A 24361-nucleotide genomic window follows, 5' to 3' on the forward strand; every position below is an offset into this window, starting at 1 on the left:
ATCTATTGTTTTTGTTTTTATATTGATATTTTGATTATATGTATATGGTTATTCAATTTTAAAATTTCGGTAAATATTTTTCGTCTATTTATATAAATATTGTAAGTTTTAAATTTAAAATATATTATTCGTTATGTTATATTAATATTTAAATATTATAACAATATTCCGCTTCGACCGACCGAATTTTTTTTTAAAGTACCGATTCGATCACCGATCCAATTATAAAAACATTGCTTTAAACTATTGCGATCCAAATTAAGGTTCTAAACGATGGTGATTTATTCAATGATGGTGCAATTTGGTGGGGGTCTATTATCAGAAGAAAAATATTTAATTTGGGAGACTTGTATTAATTGGGCATCATCAATAAAATTATATTATAAGATTTTTTTTGCAATTTTTTTAATCTATAACTGTCTAATAAAGCTAGATGATGATATAATAATTACTTTTGGTATTTCGAACTGAAGTTTCAAAAATAACCTGTGAATTAACAAATAGATCAAATATACATGCAATTTAGTAATTTCAATTTACTTTTATATAACGTTTCCCACAATTTCACCCATAACGTGGCATATTTTAATTTCAAAATTTGAAAAGTAACTTTCACACGTGTATCTGTTTGAGGTTGGTTTCTTAATTTTTTTTTTTAAAAAAAAATAATTAACAACTTTTACCTATAAATTAGTGGTATCAATTCGGGTGGGTCGGGTCGGATCGAGTTGGGTAATAGTACTATTTAAAAATTACCCAACCCGAATCTGAGCCAATCCGAAAACTCTCAACCCGAACTTGAACTCGATCAACCCGGATAACCTGATTTTGAATTTTTTATAAAATTTTTTAAATAAAATTAAAAATATACTAATATTTTAATTTAAACATATAATAATAAAATCTCCCTCGTATATATGATTCAAATTTGAAAGTGTAATCGTAGAAAAATAAAGTATATTTACTAAATCAAACAAACAATTGTTTAAAAAATAAAAAATGTTTAAAATCAATATTAAATTATGAAAATTTATAATATAAATATACAATAAATATTTTTTCAAACATACAATATATAAAAATATAGACAATATTTATTAATTATATTTTTTTAAAAAAAATAAATTTTTTGGGTCAACCTGAACCCAACCCAACTCAACTCAAACCGATTATTTTTTTCAGGTCAGCTATCGAGTCCAACCCGATTTGAACCGAACCCGAAAACCCCAAATCAAAAATTGATTTTTTTCGAGTTGGTGGATCGTGTCTGATTTTGACACCCTTACCATAAATGATATTTTAATATTGTAATTTACTAAACACGTGTAAATATATAATATTTATGGATTCGTCACACACGCAACACGTGTTCATGATCCATTGGTAAAAAATATTTGGACATTCGTGACTGGTTTAGTTCATTTTATTGAACCGCAACAATATTATCGCCCATATAATGAAATTAATGTGGACATTAATGTATAAATTTACGGATTAAGTCGGCAACTCCTAATTCAACTCAATCCTTACTTCGCTCCGTTTTCCCAAAATTATTGTAATTGACTATTTGGTATAGCACCGCATTTATGTTGATGCATTATATTTTCTAAATATCTAATGAACATTTTTCCGTCGTACAGTTTTACGAATTTATATTCATGAGACGAGTTTACATGTCTCATATATATTATAAAAAATAATAATTTTGACATAAAAATAATAATTTTTCATGAGTTAGATTGAGTTGGAGATCTGTCTTATAAAATCGACTCGTGAGAGGGTTTCACAAAAAGTTTTTGTGATGTAATTTTGTAATTTTTTTTGTGTTATTCTTTAATAAATTCATCCCATTTCAATAGGAGATTTTTCGATTTTTATTTATTTTTAATCAAAGGCTCCTTGAGTAACTTTACTAAAAACGCTTCTTAGATTGAAAACGACTATAAAGAAAAAAAAAACTTATTAAATTATTATGAACAGGTTCTTGAATCTTGATAATTAAAAATTTTTTGTGGTCCATAATTTCTTCTATTATTCGTAATATTTCAGTCAATCAATGTAGCACAATATATAAAATCAAATATTACATAATTTGCAGAACAATGATTCGGGTCATCATTCTTCGACCCGACCATTGAGCTACATCAGCTATTATCTTAATTGTTTTCTTTATTTTGTAATTTTCTTTTTTAGGTATATCCACAATCCAACATCAATATTAACAAATTTATTTCCGCTAATACGATTTTTTTAGTTATGAGAAAAAAATGTTATAATTGAATCTCGAAACTGAGATCTGGTATCAGAATCGTAAGATGGGTACCAAATGACCAAGTATTGAATATGGTACAATGGACCATGTTTGGAAATAAACTTCATCCTCAAGTTCAATATGTGGTCATATTTTGTTGATCGTGTACGTTTGCCTAAATTACACCAAATCTGGTAATAAGATTTGAAATTGTTTCTCTCCTTTAATTATTATATATATTCACTACGAACAAATAAAATCTAGACCCAAATCAATTATAAACTCAAAAAGAATAATATTTAAAAATCGAGATTTTAAAAAAATTATATCCGGCTATTATAGTTAGTCATATGTAATAATATTGTCAAAAGGCCAATTCGCGGCGGGTCCGGTTGGCCCAGCCTATAATTTTCTTTAATTTTTTAAAATTAATATTATCTTATTTCTTATTTAAAACAAATGGAGTTGGGCTACATTTGGTGACCATAACTGATAGGGAATTTCATAAACCAACGACATTATATATGGAGTTGGGCTGAAAAGGGAATGCTGATATATATAGATCCTCGTGGGAGAGCTAGCTCATGGAAGAACTCACATATGACAGCAAGTCCAGAAAAGCAAAACACTAGGAAGAATCTCTTCTTGTAGAACAAGATGGAGAGCTTTAAAGGGAGAGGAAAGATGAGTAAAATATAGAAGAAAAACTTTGTAATTATATATAGATTTATCTTTGCAAAACTTGGGACGGCGAATTGGGGTGATGATAATAAAACAAGCGTGACTATTCTCCCGTGGATTAACCATGTAAATTCGTTTGTGTCTTGCCGTGAATATGTTCGTTCGTTGTGTTTGATTATCAAGGGATTTTCTTGTTTTTGTGAGGTTTCTCGTGCTTTATGTAGTTGAACAATTGATGGCGATAATATTGAAAACGGGTTCAAAGGCGTTGATGGTTTTTTTCGTGAAAAGCGGAGAAGCTCGAGTTTTGAGTCCAATGTGGAAGAAAACACCGCAGCTTTATCTGATACTATTGGTTCTTCGGGTGCCAGAGGTGATTCTGAGGACTACAGTCTACAATTATCAAATGTCTCTTGCAAAACAGAATTTTATTGATGAGGTGAGGAATGATGCTGTTAGGATTCTTGAAATTCTGCATCAAGATGGTCCAGATTTGATGCAGAACCGGTGTTAAATGATTTATCAGGTCTTCTTACAAGAGAAGTTATTTTTGGTATCTTAAAGACTATAAATTACGCGAACAGAAATAGGCGTGCCAAGCTTGGTTACAAGTTCTTTATGTGGTCTAATGAACAAGATAATTACAGACATACAGTTAATGATTATCACATTATGATGCAGATCTTTTCAGAGTCTGAAGAATTCAAGGCAATGCGGAGATTGGTTGATGAGAAGATTGAGCAATGTTATCCTACTACCGCACGTACTTTAATTATAGACCGTTTAAGCATTCTTTCAATGCGATTCTGCACGCTCTTTTGACACAAAATCAATACAGACTGATAGAATGGGTGTATCAGCAGATGTTGGTCGAAGGCCATTCCCCATATGTGTTGACTTATAATATCATCACGTGTGCCAAGTTTCAGTTGGGGAAGCTGGATCAGTTTCGCAGATTACTAGATGAGAAGGGCAGAAATGGGTTTTCTCCCCATTTTCATACATTTAATCTCCTTTTGCATTGATATCCCATAAGAGCCCGGGTCACGGATGACCCGATACAAAAATTGGATAGCCCGAATCTGGGTCAATCTGTAGGATAGATTCTTCAGAAGCCGGGCAGAGAAACGCCCGGGACATTCTCCTCCCGAGCGATCGAAGAGCTCGGGCTCTCATACAAATGACCGAAAACTTTCACCCGGGCTACCTCGAGAATTGCACCACACTCGAGTGTATGGATATGGTCAATCTTATCTGTCAGAACAACATGTCTTTGGCGTGTCATATAAGTCATCAGAAAATATGGGCGGCCGATTTGACATATTTAGTAGGTAGGCACTGAAAACAATGTACATACCACATTTTCTCCTATAAATAGAAGGTATGCATCTCATTTAAAGGATTCTGAAATCTTTGAAGCACACATATTGTGGGGACCCGGACACTAATCCATTCCTTAATCGTCTTTAGGAATAATTCAAACATTTATAATAAACAGGGTCTAAATTTTTTTTTAAAATACAAAGCGGAAACGTAATGTAATTCAATTCAAATTAAATATTAAACATAAAAATATAAATCTTGTACTATCTACAAGAATTCAACTAGATTCAACTATATATCAGTGCTGAATCCTAAGTTGCTTCGAAGCCCGGATCTCCACGCTATCTAGTCCAGCCTCGTTCTCTTCTTGACCATGATCCTATCCCACCTGTTGCCATGCACACATACAAACAAGACAACAGCCGGATAACTCGGGTGAGAATTACATTCTCAGTATAAATCATGTATACATGCAATCATAAAAACAATGTAACCGCATATAACAGATATGTCTAACATGTATTCAAATCAGAATATAAATCCATATCAAGAATAAATCATATTCTAAACATGTACCATCATCAGGAACATAAATCAATATGTGCCATATTCAGGAACATAATCAACATGAATCAATATAACTGTCAATTAGACTCATGACGTCACATTTAAGACTAGACTCAATCCTAGTCTAGGGATCCCGGTTTCCAAATGTGGTATTCCAATATCGAATTCCGTAATAGAAGGAACTCTGTTCCTATTACTCGATATAACCAAGTATGGTGTTCCTATATCGAATTCCGTAATAGAAGAATTCCAATCCTATTACTCGATATAACCAACATCCGGTGTCCTGACCTATCCGTCATGGACTGTAGCTCTATCGCTAATATCCCATCTTGAGACATCGTGCAATGTGCCCGTGGCGATCCCGCCACTGTCAGGCACTTCCGTCCCAAGATGTCTACACTATCCTGTAACATCGTGCAATGTGCCCGTGGCGATCCCACCACTATCAGGCACTTCTGTCACAAGATTCTCGTCTAATACCTGCTATCTATCAATCAAGAGAACAAGTATGTCAATCAAATCAATACAATAAGGTAAAGTATGTGATTTAGGGAAACTCGAGCCAAACCTCACTCGAGTTGTGCAATCCCAACTCAACATTAATTTACCTTTATCTTCTCGCTCTGACGAAGACGAAATCCTGAATTCAACTATGTCCATTCTCAATCTGGTAATAACAATACCGAACAGACACAATATCAATATGTAACTCAATTCAGAACATGTTCTGATCAATACTCAAATCAACATACTATCTGATCAATGTCAATCGACATACAGTACAACAATACAATCTCAGTCAATCGTAAATCTGATCAATATCAATCTACTGAGGTTTCGACGACATAACAATACAGTCTCGATAACCCCGTAAATCCCAACATCTCAGAAATAATACCAGAACTCATAATCAATACCGGTATAACTCATAATTTCAATGATAATACAAATATGATATCGAATCTCAGTCAAATCGATTCCGAAAATCATAACAATTACAGAAATAGTCTGTTCTTTAATCTGACTTCAATTATACGATGTCTACTGTATCAGAAACACCATATATGATTCCTATTCAATTCTGACAATATCATAATTTCAAATCATATCTAAACGTAACAAAACTTACGTCCTGTAGAAGCCTGAGTCGATAGAAACACAGTAGTGAAGTCGGATTCAAAATCGGACGGGTGGATAAGTTCACAAATCACAAATCTATACGCTAAAAGGCGTAAGGATTTCTTAGAGAAAATCCTCGACTCTTCCTGATAAATTCTGAAGAAGGAAACTTATATATATATCTCATGCATGTAAAGATACGTGTCCCATTCTCCCTGATTTTCAGTCGGCGCTCGGGCGGTTATAAACTACCGCTCGGGCGCCGAACACTCTGCCCGGTACTCGGCTTGTTATCTATTGGCGCTCGGGCGGTTAAAGATTGCCGCTACGGCGCCAGACTTTCTGCCCAAACTCCAATCTTGCGATGCATTGGCGCTCGGGCGATCACAAACTACCGCTCGGGCGCCGCATCCTCTGCCCAAAACATGCTCCTGTTGAACATTGGCGCTCGGGCGATTATTTTCTACCCCTCGGGCGCCAATAGTTCTGTCTAAAAATTGCACCCTTCATATGTTTTGGCCAATCTGGTCTCGTAATAGCCCGTCTATACTTATATCAATTCATAATCAATAATCTCATATTAACAGAATCAAAATCTCGGACATTACACATACATTCTCGCATATATAGCTTGTGTTTTTTATCTTAACCGGCTGACTTTAACATCGGAGTGGCCACGCCGGACACCCCTCTGGCGCCCATTCACGAGTTTCTTTCATTGATCTACTTTGCTCATTTTCCTGAACAACATGATTGATTTGATCCGGTGGAGCACCCGAACCAATAGCAGCATTGAAGCTTCTGAATCACCTGAAAGAAGGTGGTGGGGTAGATCCAAGTGTTCTCCAGTTCACGACAATGATAGATGGGCTCAGTCGGGCTGGAAATATGGATGCCTGTCTTTATTTCTTCGATGAAATGATGAAGCATGTATGTAGGCCTGGTGTTGTCACTTACACCGTCGTGATAACGGGGTATGTTGTGGCTGGTGAGCTTGACAAGGCTCGGAAAATGTTTGAAAAGGGGTAATAACCCAATGTATTCACTTACAACTCGATGATTTGTGGGCTTTTCCAAATGATATACATATTACGCTCGTGTTTTGATAATGAATAATATTTAAAAGAATCACCTCGTTTATGAAAAATCTGTGTTCCTTTTTGTAATTCTTGTCAAGTTTCCCTGCCGTCAACCGGAGTATTGGCTCTGCCTCTCCGTTTTTAGTGGGTTACTTCTCTTTCTCATTATATCTGAATTCAAATATAATTGTCATATGAAGGCTGTTATAAAGTGAATGAATATACGTCATGGATTTTGATCATGATAAAGCAGTTGTTTGAAACAAACATAATCGAATTTTGCGCTCTCCTTAAAATAATCTTTGGATCTTCAGCTGTCTTAGACTCGATATGATGCAACTTTTATTTTAAAGAAAAATAAACAGGCTCTTAATGTGATAAAGGCTTGTTGCGGTTTTTCAAGATGGATTAATCACGATCGCGTACCATGTTTTACAGTAATATCTAATAACTAAGGAAAAGAATCCAAAAAATCGCTATTTTGCCATCAATGTAGACGGTAAGTGGTCCAGGAGATGCGCCACTCATTTAGCTAATCTAGGACAGTGAGGTACCCGAGCATTTTCTGCCAAACAAACTTTCCTTAGAAAGGTTACCACATGGACACTCCAGAGACCACGTGAAGGGCTATTAGTTGCATGAATCACAGTGGTCGCATCCGTGTCTAAATTCCACTTCCTCTAATTAAACTGAGAGCAGCAGCCCATATGCCTTCTCCCGCTGCAAGCACTTCGGCGAGGTGAGTAGAATATTTGCCTGGGAGTAATCGAGTTAAGCAAAAAGAACGTCGTACTAGTCCCTCGCCACCACTCCCACACCAAGGAATTGCCTCCGTAACAGCAGCATTTTCTTGGATTTTCATAATACCTGCAGGAGGGGCACACCAGCATGGCATAGGTTGGTTTATTCTCAGGCAAGGCTGGTGTGGTGGCTACGAAAAACTTGTGGGTTTTAGACATTCGCGTTAAATTTCTTATAATTTTTTTCGATTCCATAGATAATTCTAAAATTTGTCACGGCAGCGAAGTGAGATGTGAAAGAACTACATATTTCATGAGAAATAACATTCAATGTTATATTGGTCTACAATTTTAATTCCAAAGATTTAGCAACGGGTTAAGCTGTACTATCAAAGCCATCAACCCCATGTAAATGAATATTTTCATTTGTATTCATGTCAAATCAAACCTAGACAACTTAAATTTGTAAGAGCGGGACTGTCTGATGGCATGAGGCTCCGAGAAGTCTTCCTCCGAGAACTTGAGACGGCTGAGCGATGTCAAAAATGTGCATACAAAATCGAGCCTCGGGTGAATTAGGCCTATCATGAACCATTTCGTGCAGTATCGAACATAGTTAAATTCCAGTAGTATGGTGACACGCTGGTGAAGAGGAAGGATTGAAATCAAGTGGTGGATTCGGCTTAATGGGCTCCCTCAGAAGCTGCTGAGTCACACGATCGGCCAATACTGATTGCCCATTATAAAATTCTCCATTGGCTTCCCTTCCAAACTGCTTTTTAAAGACATCATTATCACATGCTACCAGTTCTTGAAATGCATTAGATTCTGCATATACCCCTCTCAGAATATCCGGATCCCAGTAAGAGGGGCGCTTTGGGTCGTTGTAAAAACCCTCTTGCAGGAACATTGATTGGTTAAGATGATGTGGGATGGCGCCAATACCGCCAGTTAGAGGAGTGGAGGAACCAGATGTAAAAGGGCTAGATAAGGGCGAAGGGGACATTCTCCCATTCATGTGTTGGGGAGATCTTGGATGTAGAAGAGGACTCCCAACTGGAGACACAGGGCACGATATGTTCCTTGGAGAATAGGAGTCACTGTTGATGACAAGGAAAGAATCAGAAAACAAGTGAGCTTTTCAAAACTACCTTAACGTCACAGTTACACACGCACGCACATGTATAAAGACCTCGAATGAAAATTGGATTTTGATATCCTGGAGGAGTGGATGGCAAGTCTCTCCATATCCGATTGCAGAAGAGTTCTCACAGGAACAATAATGCCCTACAGAAGATTCATTGAACATGTTTTATCGCTGATACATACATGGAGAGCAAGTGAACTTCAAATGAAAAGCATGTATTACTGTTTCGATTTTCGAAGGTTTTAAAGAAAAAATAACAAAATTATCACTGAATCTACTTGCCTGAAATATGAAATTAGACAGCATTTCACAAACACACACACACACATACACATATAAATGTATACATACTTATCCCAGATAAAGTAGTGTACCGTGGATTTTACAACATTTGTTCCCGCAGGATGCTCAGAAGCAGTAGTTATTTCTTTTGCTGGAGCAGCACCTTTCACAAAAGCATGCTCCAAAAGCTGAGAAGCTGTGGGACGATGCAGGGGATTCCGCTGCAAACAGAGCCTCACAAAATCTTTGCCTTCTTCAGAGAGGTGATCAGGAATTGTTGGAAGTTCTTTACTATTCCCAATCTTGAACATGGCAGCCACCTTCAATCACAAAAGACCAGATATATATCAAATAAACAAAAATGAAAATCAAGTCCTGAAACTAGAGTCCAAAGAGTTTCACACACCCCTTCGTACTGGCTCCAAGGTGGTTTCGAAGTAGCCATTTCCAAGACAGTGCATCCAAGACTCCATATATCAACAGCCAGACCACATGCACCAGAATTCCTTATAACCTAAGCACAAAAAAACAAGAAGAATATGGTTATGCGGCTGGAAAGCGAGCACAAGAAACTTTAGGTGAGGTGAGAGATGATGATCAATATACTAACCTCAGGTGCCATCCAATAAGGGCTACCTTTAAAAGATAATGGACATGATTGCCCTGCAATCTGTAAAAACCTTATAACATGAAGGCAAGCGGATAATCCTGACTCTTCATTTCCCGTGTGCAAAATTTATTTGAAACGTAAAAAAAATTGACAGACGCTTGAAATAATATATTAAAACTCACGTGCTTTGCCATGCCAAAGTCTGCTAACTTAACTCGGCCACTTGGGTCCACAAGGATATTCGCCCCTTTAATATCCCTGATACAGATACTTCTATAAGAATTCATATCCAAACCAACATCGCAAGAACAAAACCAATTCAACGAAGTTTGATCAGGTTTACCTGTGCAAGGTATTTTTGGCATGTAAATAGGCAAGCCCTGACAGAATTTGTTGAGTATAACTGCGAATCGCTGATTCTCCTAACTTCCCATAATCTAGCAGAATTTTACGTATTGAACCCCCAGATACATATTCCAAATATATATATAATTTATCATCCACCTGATCAGGGATAAAGAATTAAAACATCAACGGAAATCCAAAAAAATGACATCACGTGGTAATTTATGAGTGATCCATACAAGTTACCATGGATTGCATGATTGTACACAAGTTTATTTCGATAAGAGATACGAGTTGGCAACAATTTATCCACAAATTTTATGATTTGCATAAAAAAATTTATAAATGTTTTTTTCTTCTGAAAGTGTGATAAACTGCTCTTAAGGAAGTAATTGTCGGCTTTTAATTGCCGAAAAAAGTGCAAAGCATTTTATTAAATTAAATTCGCTAATGGATATTTAGAAAGTTTACGCAACAAAAGACTCATTATAGGAGGCATCCAAGAAAATCAGAGCAGGAAAGTGACCAACCGATTCAGATCCATAATACTGTACAATATTAGGATGGCTTAAGCGGCTCAGCAGCATTATCTCCTGCAAGAAACAATACAGATTGAATGAACTTCCTCATACAAAATATAAGGAAAAAATCAGCTGAAGACTTGCTTCAGAAAATACATGAAAAATTTAGCCTCAATCATTCTAACGGCCAAAATACTCACCTGTCCTAACTGCTTTGCACTTTCCTTTGATTTTGCATCATCAGCAAATAATGTTACTTCCTTCATGGCACACATTCCACCAGTTTCACTAGAACCCAAAGAACAGAACCCATAAAATCACGAAAGGATTTCAAGACAATTGAGTCAAATACACACACACGCGCACTGAAACAATTTCGAAAACAAAAGATTGAAAGAACAAATTGGGGAGATGCCTAGGATACAAACCAACAGACATGTAATGGAAAACGAGAATAAATGAAAAACTCAGGGCATGCGATAACAATAGTTTCTCACCTATTAAAACCAACATAAACATGTCCAAAGGTGCCTCGGCCAAGCAACTTCCCTTTTTTCCATCGTGGACTAGAGGCTGTAGGATTCTCTGCTCTTCCTGGACTACGTGATACTGATGGTGACGTCACAGCTGAATTTGGATGAGAGAAAGGCGAGGAATTGGAAATTGATAGGGGAGGAAGGGGGAGGGGGTGACTTTGTTGTTTTGCATCATCGAGCCTATTATTCTGCGACTCAGAGTTTCCTCCTCCAGCTCTAGGATGGAGCGGCGTTACAGCACCGCTATGAATTCTTGAACTAGGACCAGGACTTGTCCTTCTGGGACTAGGATTAGGTGAATATTCAGGGCTTCCTCTACTGGGCTGCCAAAATAATTGCCCTGCCATATCTCCTCCCATTGAATTATGCCCAGAGGTCTGACCTGAGCCTGGACTTGAACATTGACCAGATCCAAGAAAGGGAATATCTGGATAAATCTTTCCAGCAGGGAAAGCAGATCTTGTAACCTGTTCATAGCCAAAAGCTCTCATTGGGCTTCTGGAGGGACTAGACATTGAGCTGTCTGGAGCACTGCAAAAAGCACCGTGAGGTGGAACCTGCAAGTTCAGCATTTGACTGTTCAAATGCTGTCTTCTACAAGGTGGAGAGAAGGTGATTTTATTGTCGGAGACATTCACTGGAAATGGTGTCTCTCTTGAGATTACTGGAGCAACAGGGGACTGATCCTTGACAACAACGCTTTATTAAAATAATAAGAGAAAAGAAAGCACAGGTGTTAGTCAGGAAGGAAACCTTCTATATTAGAAGTCCAAATTATACGAGCAAATTTATTTTTTTAGAAAAAACAAATAAATGTCCTTCCATGCATTACTTTAGAGGACCACTCACGTTGAAGGGCCAATAGCAGCTTTTCCAGCACTAAAATCATGGTCAGATGCCATAGGGCTACGCTGATGTGAACCAACTGGTTCATCACTCTCAATGGAACATTCACTAGAGATTGAAGTAACAACCAGTTCACCATCGAAATCTGATGGATCCAGCCTATGCCGGGTGCATCCAGGCCTCGAAAATGGCAGAAATGATAATGGTTTAGTGCCCTTTTCTAATTTTTTCTTTTCCTTTTTGCCTGTTCTAGCATCAGAATGATTCACATTTGCGGGACCTGGCAACGGAAGTGTTTGAGCTAGAGGCCTTTCGGCAAAACTTTGACAACGTGCTACATGTTTGGAAGGTGACGGAGACCTTGAATGGGCTTTTGACTGAGACCCTCTCTCTGAAACTGTATCACTTGAACGTCTTCTAGATCCTCCCGATACGCCGGTTGATTTACTATCAGGACTCCTAAATTTCCTTTGTATTGTGTCAATAAATCTTTCTTTGATTTCTTTCTTTTTTGGTTCTTTCGACGATGACTTCCCCCACCAAGAAGGCATGTTTTCTAAAACATAAGATTACAAAGCAAGACTGTGATCTCAATAACAAAACAGCTCGTGACTAAAAGATCGATTCAAATATCATGCATGTGCGTGTTGCCCCGAAACGTCTTCCAGAGTCAAACTTAGATCAGAGTCGGAATCCTTTTTTTTAACCACCAGAGTTGGATTGTTAATAAAGGTCATACGAAGTGAAAATTTAAATCTTTCGTCGGCATAACAAACTAGGGGAAATGTATATCCAACATTACAACCTAAAGAACTGAACAAGTCAATAGATTGAACAACCATAACTAGTCATTTTACGATATTCTTCTTGCTATTTTTTCATCCTCTTTTTAAAAATCAGTAGTCCATCCATGAATGTCCTTTCATTTACCAATTCAATATTTTCACCATAAATATCAGCAAAATGAACAATAATATGAAGCAAAATACAACAAAAGATAATCTTTAACACAGCAACACAAATATAGCAAAAAAATTCTTACCATTTCTACTCAGCTTTCAACTATTAATCAAATAAACACTTCTGATCTCTCCATAATCAACGGCGTCAACAAAAAATGATCTCTACTACCCAAAATCACAGCTTAAATTCACCACGGATCCACAAATACAAAACAAAATTTCAAACAAACGTAGTATCTAATTAACTGTCATAAATCACGCAGACACTGAATAAACTTACTCAAAATCTCAGCTCTTCACATCCAAGAACAAGATACATTCACCCCCTCTTCATATTCCATCAAATTTGTTTAATCCCACACGCTTAAAGACTACGCCCAGAAAAATTAAGCGCGTGTAGCTCGTGGATTTGAGACGTTTCGAAGAGAGCGCGTAAGGAGAGAAGCTCGTGAGGGTTGAGAGAGAGAGAGAGAGAGAGTTGTCTAAAAGGGTTGAATTTAAAATGCAATTATTTTAGTTATTAATAAAATATTATTATCGTAATAATAATAATAATAGGAATCTGATTTAATGTAATTTCAAATAATTAAATTTAATCATATTGTCACCAACTTAATCTATGTTTAGTTGCATAATTAAAAAGAAAACCTGACTCATTATGATTTGTGGTTAACTTTTTCGTACATACTTTATATTATTTTATTTTTCATTAATGGAAATCATTTATTTTTATTAATTAAGGGCAACACTTTGTGCTAAAGAATGATTTTCAGCTTTCAAGGGGAAAAAAATATAATTATTTATTTATTTGTTAAAAAGTCATGTTAAATTTTGATAAATAATACAATTTATTTAGATCACGTTAAATAGATAAAAATGATTGAATACTATATATGATAATTTTTTTTTATTTTCTAATTTCACGAATATTTAAAAAAAATGCGAAGAAAACCAAAAAAATAAATAGCATAATGTAGTATGATATGGAGAGCAATTTGGTTAAGGTATGGAAAATTATATGTTATATTCAATATGTTTTATTCGGCGTAACGTCCACAAGTTATTTGATACTGATCTATATCGTCGATTGAATGATCTTGATCTATATGATGCACTCCCGCGAGTGGGTCGACAACATAAATACAAAAATCTTTAATATCACATTAATTATGATTGCAGCATTGTATAAACACAGTTTATGTATATATATATATATATATATATATAATCACGTTTAGGTCATTTTTTTTGACATTCTAATTTTGTATTGAATAGATTGTTTGAGCCATTGTTTACATTCAGATTTGCAATGCGATTTTATGACAGATTTTTTGAATTCACATTCAGATTTTTTTTCGAATTTATCGTGTTTTTATTTATATTTTTATAATCTATCATCACTTTTTTTTTAAATCATTTTATTCGTTAAAATATTATAACATGTTAAGATTATCATTTAATTTTTTTTAATCATTTTATTCGTTAAAATCTACCTTAGTCTCCCCAAAGTCAACCCATTTAATTATAATGTACTACAACGTGAATTATAAAATAATGTTGACTCTGTGCTATGTCCGAGTCAATTTGCCTTCGTCGTCTGGACTTTGACAAACTATCCACGGGGAAAAAATATATATTTTAAATATTTTACAAAAAGATCAAAATTATTTGAGGGATTTTTAATAAAGTTTGGCCTAATTAAATTAAGTTAGTTTGACAAAATAGCCTTTCAACCATATTGAATTATATATATCCTTTAAACTATTTTTTTCTTCATTTCACCATCAGTTTCTAGAGTAGGTCTCTTGTGAGACGGTCTCACGAATCTTTATATGTGATACGGGTCAATCCTATCGATATTCATAATAAAAAGTAATAATTTTTCATGGATGACCCAACTAAGAGCTCTGTCTCACAAAATACGACCCGTGAGTAGGGATGACAACTTTTCCCATGCGTTTGGAGCCCCGCGAGGAAAACCCGAAACGGGGACGGGCATCCCCGATTTTTTCGGATTTGGGTTCGAGTATGTGGATTTTTTTAGATCCCCGATGTAGTTGGGACGGGTATGAGATTATTATCCTCATCTCCGAACCCGCCCCGAAATAATATCAATAATAAAATAATATTATTATAAATATAATAATATTGATGTTAATATTAATATTTTCACTAATAATAATAGGATAATATAATAAGTTTTAGTTTGAGAAAATTTTCGAATCCGTCATCGTCTTACCATATTAATATTTTTGAAATGGATATGAGACGAGAATGGGAAGTTGATCTCCAAAATTTCGGTTTTGGGATTCCCCGAACCCGAAAAAACGAGATCAGGCCGGGTATGGGGGTGGGATGGAATTTGTGGACGAGGACGAGGATGGCAAACCCGCCCCCACTCCGTCCCGTCCCATTGTCATCCCTATCCGTGAGACCGTCTCACACAAGTTTTTGTCAAATTTCTAATTGGGTTCCTTCACGATCCTATATGATGAAATTATCACATTTGAATTTTTATTTCAACCCTTTATAAAAACTAGCAAGAATACAACAACCTCGGATATTGATGGGCGGGATTGTTAATTTGACTTCAGTCTTCAAAACTTTGCAAATCGATTAATTTTAATTATTCATTAAATTTTGATAAATAGAATTTTTGTATTGATTTTTTTTATGATAAAAATTGTAATATAAATATCGTTGTATCTGTAACATTACTCTAAACAGGTCATTAGGCCCTTTGTCCCTAATAACCTGAATATTAACAGATATATCCAAATGGTTTTCGTCACTGTCAAACATTTTCTTGATCTAAATCTATCCCTTGTTGTGTTGTTGCTTTCATGTGAAGCAAGTCAATTTTCATCTTCCTTTTTCTTTGTCGTATTTCCCAATTTTCTGTATAATTTTTTCTGTCTTCATTAAAATTTTCACGTATTCTCTTCACCCCAAAAAAAAAAATCACTTTGGAAAAATAAGTTACAAGAACGAAATATATTGCGTACTTTCGTGCGAAAATAAGTGCTTTTTTCTTATTTTTAGCAAGTAAAAAGGAAATTTAAAAGGGATATTTTAGGGTTTTTTTTTTTAAAAAAATATATGCAATGCTTTAATAACATTGTAATTAGGTTAAAATAATGCTAACGGTACGACCAAGATATCATAGCGACGATATTTACAATAATTATATCGTGATATTTTGCTTATTTCGTGAGCTTTTGTTATTATTTCATGAGATTTTGATTTGAATTTATCGTGAGATTTTAATAAATGAAATTTTATATTGAATTTTTTACGTTGTATAAATTTGATTGTATATATAACATTACTCATCAGGTTATAGGGCCCTTTCACTTTTGAATATCACATATTATTTGGTTTCATTAATGGAAATTAAGATCATTATTCGGACATAGACAAGCACCATAGCAATAAATAATTATAGACTTTAGAGCATCATTAAAGCTAGGCCACTGTCTAAGATTCGAAAGGGGGGATTCATTTAGCTCGAATAAATAAAGGAAATTGAAGCTTATAGTTTATTTGACATGGAATTTTTTTAGTTAGTTTTCACATGAAAATATCATATGTCAACGTCTAAGCATTTGATTTTGACAAAAACTTGTATGAGACGATCTCACGTGTCATATTTTGTGAGACATATCTCTTATTTGGGCATCCATGAAAAGTATTACTTTTTATGCTAAGAGTATTACTTTTTATTGTGGATGTTGGTAGAGTTGACTCATCTCACATATATAAATTCGTGAGACTGCGTACTTTTTGATTTTTCAATAGAATTCCACACAGACAGCCACAATATGAATTAATATATGGAACAGTAACAATATATGGATAATGGTCTCGTTTAATAAAAATAATCATATTTGAATTTTCAAATAAAAATCTGTCTTTTTCCACTAATTTAAACTCTCATAATCCCAATCTTCTAAAGCCTTTAGGTTGATTAATCTCCCATCTACTCAACTTCGGGTGGGCATTTTTCCGTAGGCACATGTTCGCAAGTTGGCAAATATGATGGAATGTGACTAAAAGACTTTTGAAATGAGAAAAATCGAAAATTGTATATATCTAGATGATACATAAATTTTAAATTTCAATTCTAAAATATTTTTTATATCCCATAAATAAATTTTTACATGCATCACAACTTTTATTTTATTTTTACTTCAACGAATGGTAAATATATTGTCTATTTACTTTCTAGCTGCGAGAGCTTACTTTGGTTTACAATTGGAAATTATCTTGGGGTTGGGATTTCAGGCATTTCAAAATGGCGGAAGCAGAGTGGCGGAGCCTCATGGGATGTAAACGATCCAAAGTAAACCAAACAGTATCAGGTTTGAGCTTGGCTCATTTAAGATTGTTTGAGGCTCGAGCTCGAGCTTTTATTATCAGGCACGATCTTGGTTTGTCTTGAAATTACCAAGCTCGGGAAAAACTCGAGCTCGGTTCGTTAAAAGCTCGTTTAGCATGTTAATCAAGTCATGCTCGAGCTTGATTCATTAATAGCTCGTTTAGCATGTTTAACAAGCATGACTTGAGCTCGACTAGTTTTAAAGCTCGTAAAGCATAGAATTGAGCTCGAGTTTGAGCTTGATTCGAGCTTGTTAAAAATTAAATATATTTATAAATTAATTTTAAATCAGACATAAAAATGTAAATTCATTCATAAATAACCAAAACGACACAAATAAGAGCTAAAAAACATAAATCAATATATTATTGAACATTCCAAAATAACATTAGTAATATCACCATATAAATAACAATGAAATAATTTCACCACTTTAATACTTCAACTAAGTCTAGTGAGAAAGTAGGGAGGACGTTAAAGAATCCATTAAAATCAGGAATTACAAATCATCTCCAATAACAACTAGTCAAGTATCCTGCAAAGTTTATAATAACATTAGTAATAATATTTTTATTTGTCTTGTGTTCAATTCCTTCCATTGACATTAGTAATAATATTTTTATTTGTCAACTCAACAAATGAGTCAAGCTCAAGCTTACAAGCCACCTAAACGAGCCGAGCTCGAGCTCGAGCTGATAATAGGCTCGCGAGCTCGAGCTCGCGAGCCTATTATCAAACATGTTTGCGAGCTAACGAGCCGAATATCTTTAGACTTGAGCTTGGTTTGATTAAATTTTTGAGTTCAAAATCGAGCTTGAGCTTGGCTTGATATGATTAACAAACGAGCTCAAACGAACTTTTTATCAAACCGAGCTTTGAATAGCTCGCAAACGGTTTGGTTCATTTACATCCCTACACATACATATATACCCGGGCTTTAGCCTGGGTGACCCAATTTTTTTTAAAAAAAAATTATGTGTAAATTTTGTATAATTTTGGAATAATATGATATTAGCCCAAGTAGATCGATTTAAAATATTAAAATATTTTAAAGTTTAAAATTTTAGCCCGAACAGAGCTAGACCGCGGAAGCTGCAGGGGACATACATATACATGCAGCCGCTGATTTCTACAACATGCATGACTTTGTAGACGTCTGTATCTTGAATCCTAATATTTGACAAGTATAGGATCAGGACACCGTAGAACCCAGTGATTTTGCAGGAAAGTTGCAAATCTAGATATATAAGTTGCAGAGGTGGTATAACATTATTCTTAGGTATTTGCTCACAGTATCTGGTTACCCATTTATACAATTGTAATAGAATTAAAGTATGACTGACAAATAAATAGAGATCGCTGTAAATGGAATATGCATGTGCTGGCAGTCATTGAATAGCTAATATTTTAATTATGCACATAATACGTACGCTCTACTTCTACTTATTATATTCTTATTCTCGTTTCACATCCTACATTCGACCAGAAATGTTCTTTTAGATACGAAATGGTAGTTGACTTGTAGGCTCGTCGAGCTCAAAGATCTTAAATTTGAGACAATATCTCGAGTTCAAGGCCCAACTGTTACTTAAAAAAAGATACGAAATATCATCATAACTTTAATTGTATTTACTGTTCATATATAGTTCTCTTCAATTTCTATAAATATATGGTTATTGTTTCAGGAGAAAACCAGCATACGCGGAAGGTCAGAACTGGCACTGGCACTGGCACGCTAGATCGGAATCCACTATTATGTTGGTGTTGCTGATGCTTAAGATATAGCCCCAGGGAGCTATGGAACAATGTCGGTATTATATCAATTAGCATGAGATCGAGACCTCGTTTGCATCAAGATTTCCATGAAACTAGTTAGTTTCGGGCAGAATCACATCAACAACTGATGTTCTTTCAAAGGCCTTGCGTAGCAAGTAATACTAAAACAGTTGGCGCATAATAACTCAATATGTTTTTTTTATTACACTGATGTTTGTTAACAGAATAGAACCCCTTTCACAATACAACTCCTCCCGTCATCTATATTTTGTAGTATACACATCAAAAGCTAAATAATGACAAATCAAACAAAAATCTCATAACAAAACGCTATTATCAGGTATGGTCTTGAGTTTAGGGAAATCTTTTTCCTGTACAAATCCATGTGCACTTCACGGACAAACAAGCTTTGCTTCCCTGATTTCTAAAAAGTTGCAATCTTTATGTCTTGGCTATACTTTCGTGTTTAGTGTTAACTGGCTCTCGATTGCATCATTGGTAAGAAAGTCCAGTTGTTTTGAGGGCTTGATTCCTTTTTCACAGCTTTATCATTCGTCCACCACTCACAGTCGATAATGGATTTCTCCGAAACTTGTTCTTTTGCATTGTTGAAGTTGAAATCTTTGCTTGAACCAAGAGAGATTGTACGATTCTTTTGATGGCATCCATCCCCTTCCATGTCAATAGCCATAGAGCTACTTTCAATCTTTGTTGAAGATATTGCTTCTGGTGGGATTCTTGATGTGATTATGCCTGAATTAGGGACTGGTTCCTTCACTATACAAGTGGGTATATCTTCACCGTTTAGTTCGAAAGACACTCTGTGATCGATAGTTCCATCATTTTGTGATCCCCGCTCAGAGTTAGATAATGAGACAACTTCAGAAATTTGGATCTGCAAAAGGTTACTGTCCCGAGATGGGGGTTCTCCACCATTAGGTGTCAGGGTTCCAGAACCGAGCCTTGATACCCCGCTGTTTGGTGTCAAAGTTCCTGAGCCTAGTCTTGAGCCCCAGCCATTGGGAGTTACAGATCCAGAACCGAATCTGGAACCCCATTTACGGTTAGAAAAGTGGTCGTAGCCTATAAACTTGGGAGCTTCCCCCATTCGAAATTCAAGGGTTGCACGTTTACCAGGTAAAGGCGAAGAGGTTCCAGAATTAGAAATAGCCGAGCCTGGTGATTTGACATGACCACCAGGGCTTCCAGGGTATGGGTAGGGTATGTACTCGTACTGGGACAATGGGTATTTCAGATTCATCCCACTAAATCTCTTGTTCCGAGCAAGAGATGACGACAAAAGCTGTGCAAATGGGACTTCTGGTGAGGAAGGTGTTGTCATTTGCACAGATTCCGGAGGTGGGGTAAATGAAGCTGTAGAAGGTTCTGTTGTGAAGGTAGAAAACACGGGAGGCGAAACTAATCCAGTCTCATGAGCGTAAGGACCGATTGTGAAGATAGGCGCTGTCCCGCCTGGTGAGTAGGTATGAACAGAAAGTACACCTACAGGTGATTGAGTGGCAGAGGAAGGATCGGATTGAAGAAAATATGCTGGAGAAGAGGGAGGGGCAATGAATGGAAGCATAATGGTGGCAGGACGATTCGAATTTTCAGAGACCGGGGCTATAATCCTCTGTGAAGTTGGTTCTGACAAAATGACAGCATGGCCAATTCGTTTGCTGTTCTTGTGAGAACCAAAACAACAGTAGAGACTCCACAAACTTCCCCATCTTTTCTTCTGTGAGTGAACAAAAACAAGGCAAAAATTATGCTTCTTCTGTGAGTGAACAAAAACAAGGCAAAAATCCAAACACGAAACACGATACATAAGCGATCAAATTACTCAAATATATATATGGTTTAGCTCCTCCCTTAATAGCAACCCTGTCTGGTCGCGATCAACCTATCTTACAAACTCTTAAGTGGATCATACAAGGGTTCATCCATTCCAACAGACATTTGACTGGCTAAAAATTTCTTTTAATAGATGTCCTTCGGGTCAATTTTTAATCGACTGTGGCTCTGATATCCAAGGCGTAAAATGGGTCGAACCGAAGTGTAAAATAGTAGGCTATCTTCAAACCACCTAATCCATTATAATCCTATTTACAGTATCCTTCGATTTTCTCATCTTTATTTGTTTAGTAACAAAAATTGCCCTATTGGAGTGAAGAAATGAAGCATTTGCACTGCTGTAAAGTTTCAAATATATAGTATTTATTGCCACAGCCCTTCGGTCCTATATTATCCATAATCTGCATTTCTCTCTCAGATCTTAAATGGTGAAAACCCCAATCTTCGAATATGACGCAAAAAGGCTTCTCATTTCAAAGGATCTGACAACAAGAATGGAAGAATCCGACAAAAAACAAGCTGGTTACAATTACCAAAGCTTTCACCAGAGTTTTTTCAAGAAATGGACGCATAATTAAAATCAGATAGAAATTGTGGAATCCTTGATTCAAAATCTCATAAATAAAATCATTTTAAGTATCAGAGTGTACCTCAGATCACCGCAAGAAGGAGATTTCTCAAACGGGATCCCAGGAAAATATGGAATCTAATCTTTTTGACAAAATTGTAATATTTCATAGAATTTGTATTCTTTGCAAGATCAGTATAAAATTATAAAAAAGGGCATATACAATTATACATAGTTCAAACCTTGCATGTAATACACTAAAAAAATCATTCCAGCTCAAAAGTTTCATCATTCAAGTTTAAAGGCTAAAATGTGAATTTTTTCTTTCTCCAGTTGAACTTTATTAAATAATAACCCAACCAATTATTTATCTGGACTTAACAACACAACTTCATGAGTCAAATCAATCGTAACCACTTTTCTGAAGCGTAATAAAATAACATTAACAAACAATAAACCATGAAATATCAATTCTTTGATCCAAAACCCATTCCTAATCATAATCAATCAACAAAAGTTCAAGCAGAAGACACAATTCTTGAAAGTAAAATCCTAACAATCCATCTACACCATGAAACTTTTCTAAGCAAATCAATCGATACGCACAGACCTGAACTGTATAAGGTTGAACTCTGCTTTCAGCGGTAACTATGGCGGTTGCTGCAGCATTCACTGTTTCCACGGTGTTCTGAACGCTGCTCATGGCGATCTTACGTCGGATTCCAGCTGTTTAACGTCAGGATTCGATGTATTTCCCGGTGACTTTGGTGAGAAGCCAATCAACAAAAACTACAGGGAATAGCACATGGCATATCTCAAGAGGGCGAGGCACATACAAAGTTGTTTTTAATCGTAATATATATTCATTGCCTCTCTGACTCTCTCTTCTATTTTTTTTTTAAAAAAAAACATTTACATTTTCTTGTTTATATAAATTATTATTCAGTTAAAAAAAGTACTAATTTTATTTGTGAAATTAAAATTTATATATATATATATATATATATATTCTTATTTAATAGGTGATTTAGACTAGTGACATGAGCATTCCACGTTACAAACGAGCAAATGGGCTAAATAAGTAAATATAATATGAGTATATTTCTTGTGAGACGGTCTCACGAATTTTTATTTGTTAGATGGGTGAGTAGATTTCTTGTGAGACGGTCTCACGAATTTTTATTTGTCCCTACCGATATTCACAATAAAAAGTAATACTTTTAGCATAAAAAATAATATTTTTTCATAGATGACCCAAATAAGAGATATGTCTCACAAATACGACCTGTGAGACTTCTCACACAAGTTTTTGTCATATAATATTCTCTAAATTATTAAGTAAATGACTTTATTTATATATAATAAAAAAAAATTAGAGATGGCTTATCTCTATAGCTGTTTTTTGTAATTATATGCATAATGGTGGAGCCACAATCAAAAAGTACAATTAATTACAAATAGAGGGGGATGTATGTGTTTTTCAGATAATTTTGGAGTCAAAGTGGAATAAAATAAAATAATGGACATAATTACCCTCTCTCCTTTTGGGAGAATTTCTTCATCGGCAAATTACGGCGCCGCGCAGGATAAAGAGTAGCTTGGCTAATAATGGCAAAAATTGAGGCCAGGTGGAGGAGTAGTGCGCATTTAATGTGGCGTACGTTTGTGGTTGTGTGCGCCCACCCACACCCCGAAAAATTTTAACTCCATGTCACGTGACCTTCGTGTTGCAAATGGACACGAGAATTAGATGAGGAAGAGGGGCATATTCGGAATGAAATTCTTGGTTGGCGAAAAGTTGATTATTACACATGATAATGGGATTTGATTAACTCTGTAAGTTTTTATTATTACTTTGTGAAAGCATGAACACACACGTGCGAGGAGTCACTTTTACCCCCCGTGCGATAGAAAATGACACGCTCACTAGATTCTTTCCCCTTGTAATATTAACTACATGCTTTTGCACGGGTGGTTCCCTCTAAAACATTATCCTTTCCATTCTTTGATAATGATATCTCAACCCCCCCTTCTAATTCACACTTCCCTTCTTTCTAATTTTTGTTTTTTACATCAAGAAAATATTTGATATTTAGCATAAACAAGTATATGATGATAATTAGGGGTGTCTAAATCAGACACGACCCACCAACTGGACATAGTTCAACCCGAAAAAATCATGTTTGGATTTGGAGTTTTCGGGTTCGGATTAGATCGGGTTGGACCCGAAAGCTGACCCGAAAAAAATGACACCCCTAATGATAATTATAAAAAATGGGTTTTTATATAGAAATTTGTAATTGTATTAAGAATAATCATCTATTACAAGCCTGACTAATCAAGAAAGAAAGTCATCATTCATCCAAACAATGGATGAGAAGAAAAAACAAAACAAGCAATTTTATGGGTGACATTAATGATTTTCTTACATGCTTTCCAACTTTTTCCGACCTTTTAGAAACTTTCTACGTAGCTTTCTGAGCCTTTCTTTCGATAACTATAAACTACCATATCCTTTTTATGTTGAAACTTTTTACTTGGCTACATTACTACATTGTTGACTTCCAACTTCTAAATTCTCTCACAATGATTAACCCTTTAAAGAACTTAATGTCTCTCACACACATACACATTATATATCAACTATGTGTGCAGTCATTTTCTGTCGCAGTCATTTTTCATGATATTTTCTGAGTTAAATGGAATAATACATAGATGATTGAGAATTCATATTCAAATGAAGAACTCTTAGGAGTGATTTTTTTTGAAATAA

The 24361-nt window shown here is 35.4% G+C and overlaps 2 protein-coding genes and 1 pseudogene across 4 annotated transcripts; 1 reads left to right on the top strand and 2 right to left on the bottom strand.

Moving 5' to 3' along the window:
- Positions 1-2798: 2798 nt before the first annotated feature.
- LOC142548365 (pentatricopeptide repeat-containing protein At1g30610, chloroplastic-like) lies at positions 2799-7060 on the top strand (annotated as a pseudogene).
- Positions 7061-8050: 990 nt separating this feature from the next.
- Positions 8051-13478, bottom strand: LOC142548680 (mitogen-activated protein kinase kinase kinase YODA-like). 3 transcript variants are annotated; one of them, XM_075657158.1, is made up of 13 exons: positions 13293-13478; positions 13093-13177; positions 12054-12606; positions 11166-11903; positions 10869-10956; positions 10678-10740; positions 10146-10306; positions 9985-10060; positions 9803-9862; positions 9599-9706; positions 9285-9512; positions 8944-9050; positions 8051-8863 (listed from the first exon to the last, which is right to left on the bottom strand). In XM_075657158.1, the coding sequence occupies exons 3-13, from the start codon at positions 12599-12601 to the stop codon at positions 8380-8382; spliced, it is 2661 nt and encodes an 886-aa protein (XP_075513273.1). In that variant the 5' UTR covers positions 12602-12606; positions 13093-13177; positions 13293-13478; the 3' UTR covers positions 8051-8379. The 3 variants fall into 3 exon arrangements, with proteins under 3 accessions (XP_075513273.1, XP_075513272.1, XP_075513274.1); XM_075657157.1 differs by lacking the exon at positions 13093-13177; XM_075657159.1 differs by lacking the exon at positions 13093-13177 and having other exon boundaries at positions 8956-9050; positions 13293-13477.
- A 5847-nt stretch (positions 13479-19325) lies between these two features.
- Positions 19326-22454, bottom strand: LOC142548681 (uncharacterized). The gene is made up of 2 exons (XM_075657161.1): positions 22199-22454; positions 19326-20904 (listed from the first exon to the last, which is right to left on the bottom strand). The coding sequence occupies exons 1-2, from the start codon at positions 22289-22291 to the stop codon at positions 19639-19641; spliced, it is 1359 nt and encodes a 452-aa protein (XP_075513276.1). The 5' UTR covers positions 22292-22454; the 3' UTR covers positions 19326-19638.
- Between the last annotated feature and the right edge of the window lie 1907 nt (positions 22455-24361).

The sequence above is a fragment of the Primulina tabacum genome, chromosome 6 (assembly GCF_025594145.1).
Source record: "Primulina tabacum isolate GXHZ01 chromosome 6, ASM2559414v2, whole genome shotgun sequence".
Lineage (NCBI taxonomy): Eukaryota > Viridiplantae > Streptophyta > Magnoliopsida > Lamiales > Gesneriaceae > Primulina > Primulina tabacum.

What these genes read in the sequence shown, in the direction of transcription:
- LOC142548681 (XM_075657161.1), bottom strand. Translation starts at nt 22,291, where the DNA reads ATGAGCAGCGTTCAGAACACCGTGGAAACAGTGAATGCTGCAGCAACC. An exon ending in TTCAACCTTATACAGTTCAG is followed by an intron (nt 20,905 to 22,198) that starts GTCTGTGCGTAT and finishes GTTCACTCACAG; the next exon opens with AAGAAAAGATGGGGAAGTTT.
- LOC142548680 (XM_075657157.1), bottom strand. Translation starts at nt 12,601, where the DNA reads ATGCCTTCTTGGTGGGGGAAGTCATCGTCGAAAGAACCAAAAAAGAAA. An exon ending in GCTGCTATTGGCCCTTCAAC is followed by an intron (nt 11,904 to 12,053) that starts GTGAGTGGTCCT and finishes ATTTTAATAAAG; the next exon opens with CGTTGTTGTCAAGGATCAGT. An exon ending in AGTATTATGGATCTGAATCG is followed by an intron (nt 10,307 to 10,677) that starts GTTGGTCACTTT and finishes ATCCCTGATCAG; the next exon opens with GTGGATGATAAATTATATAT.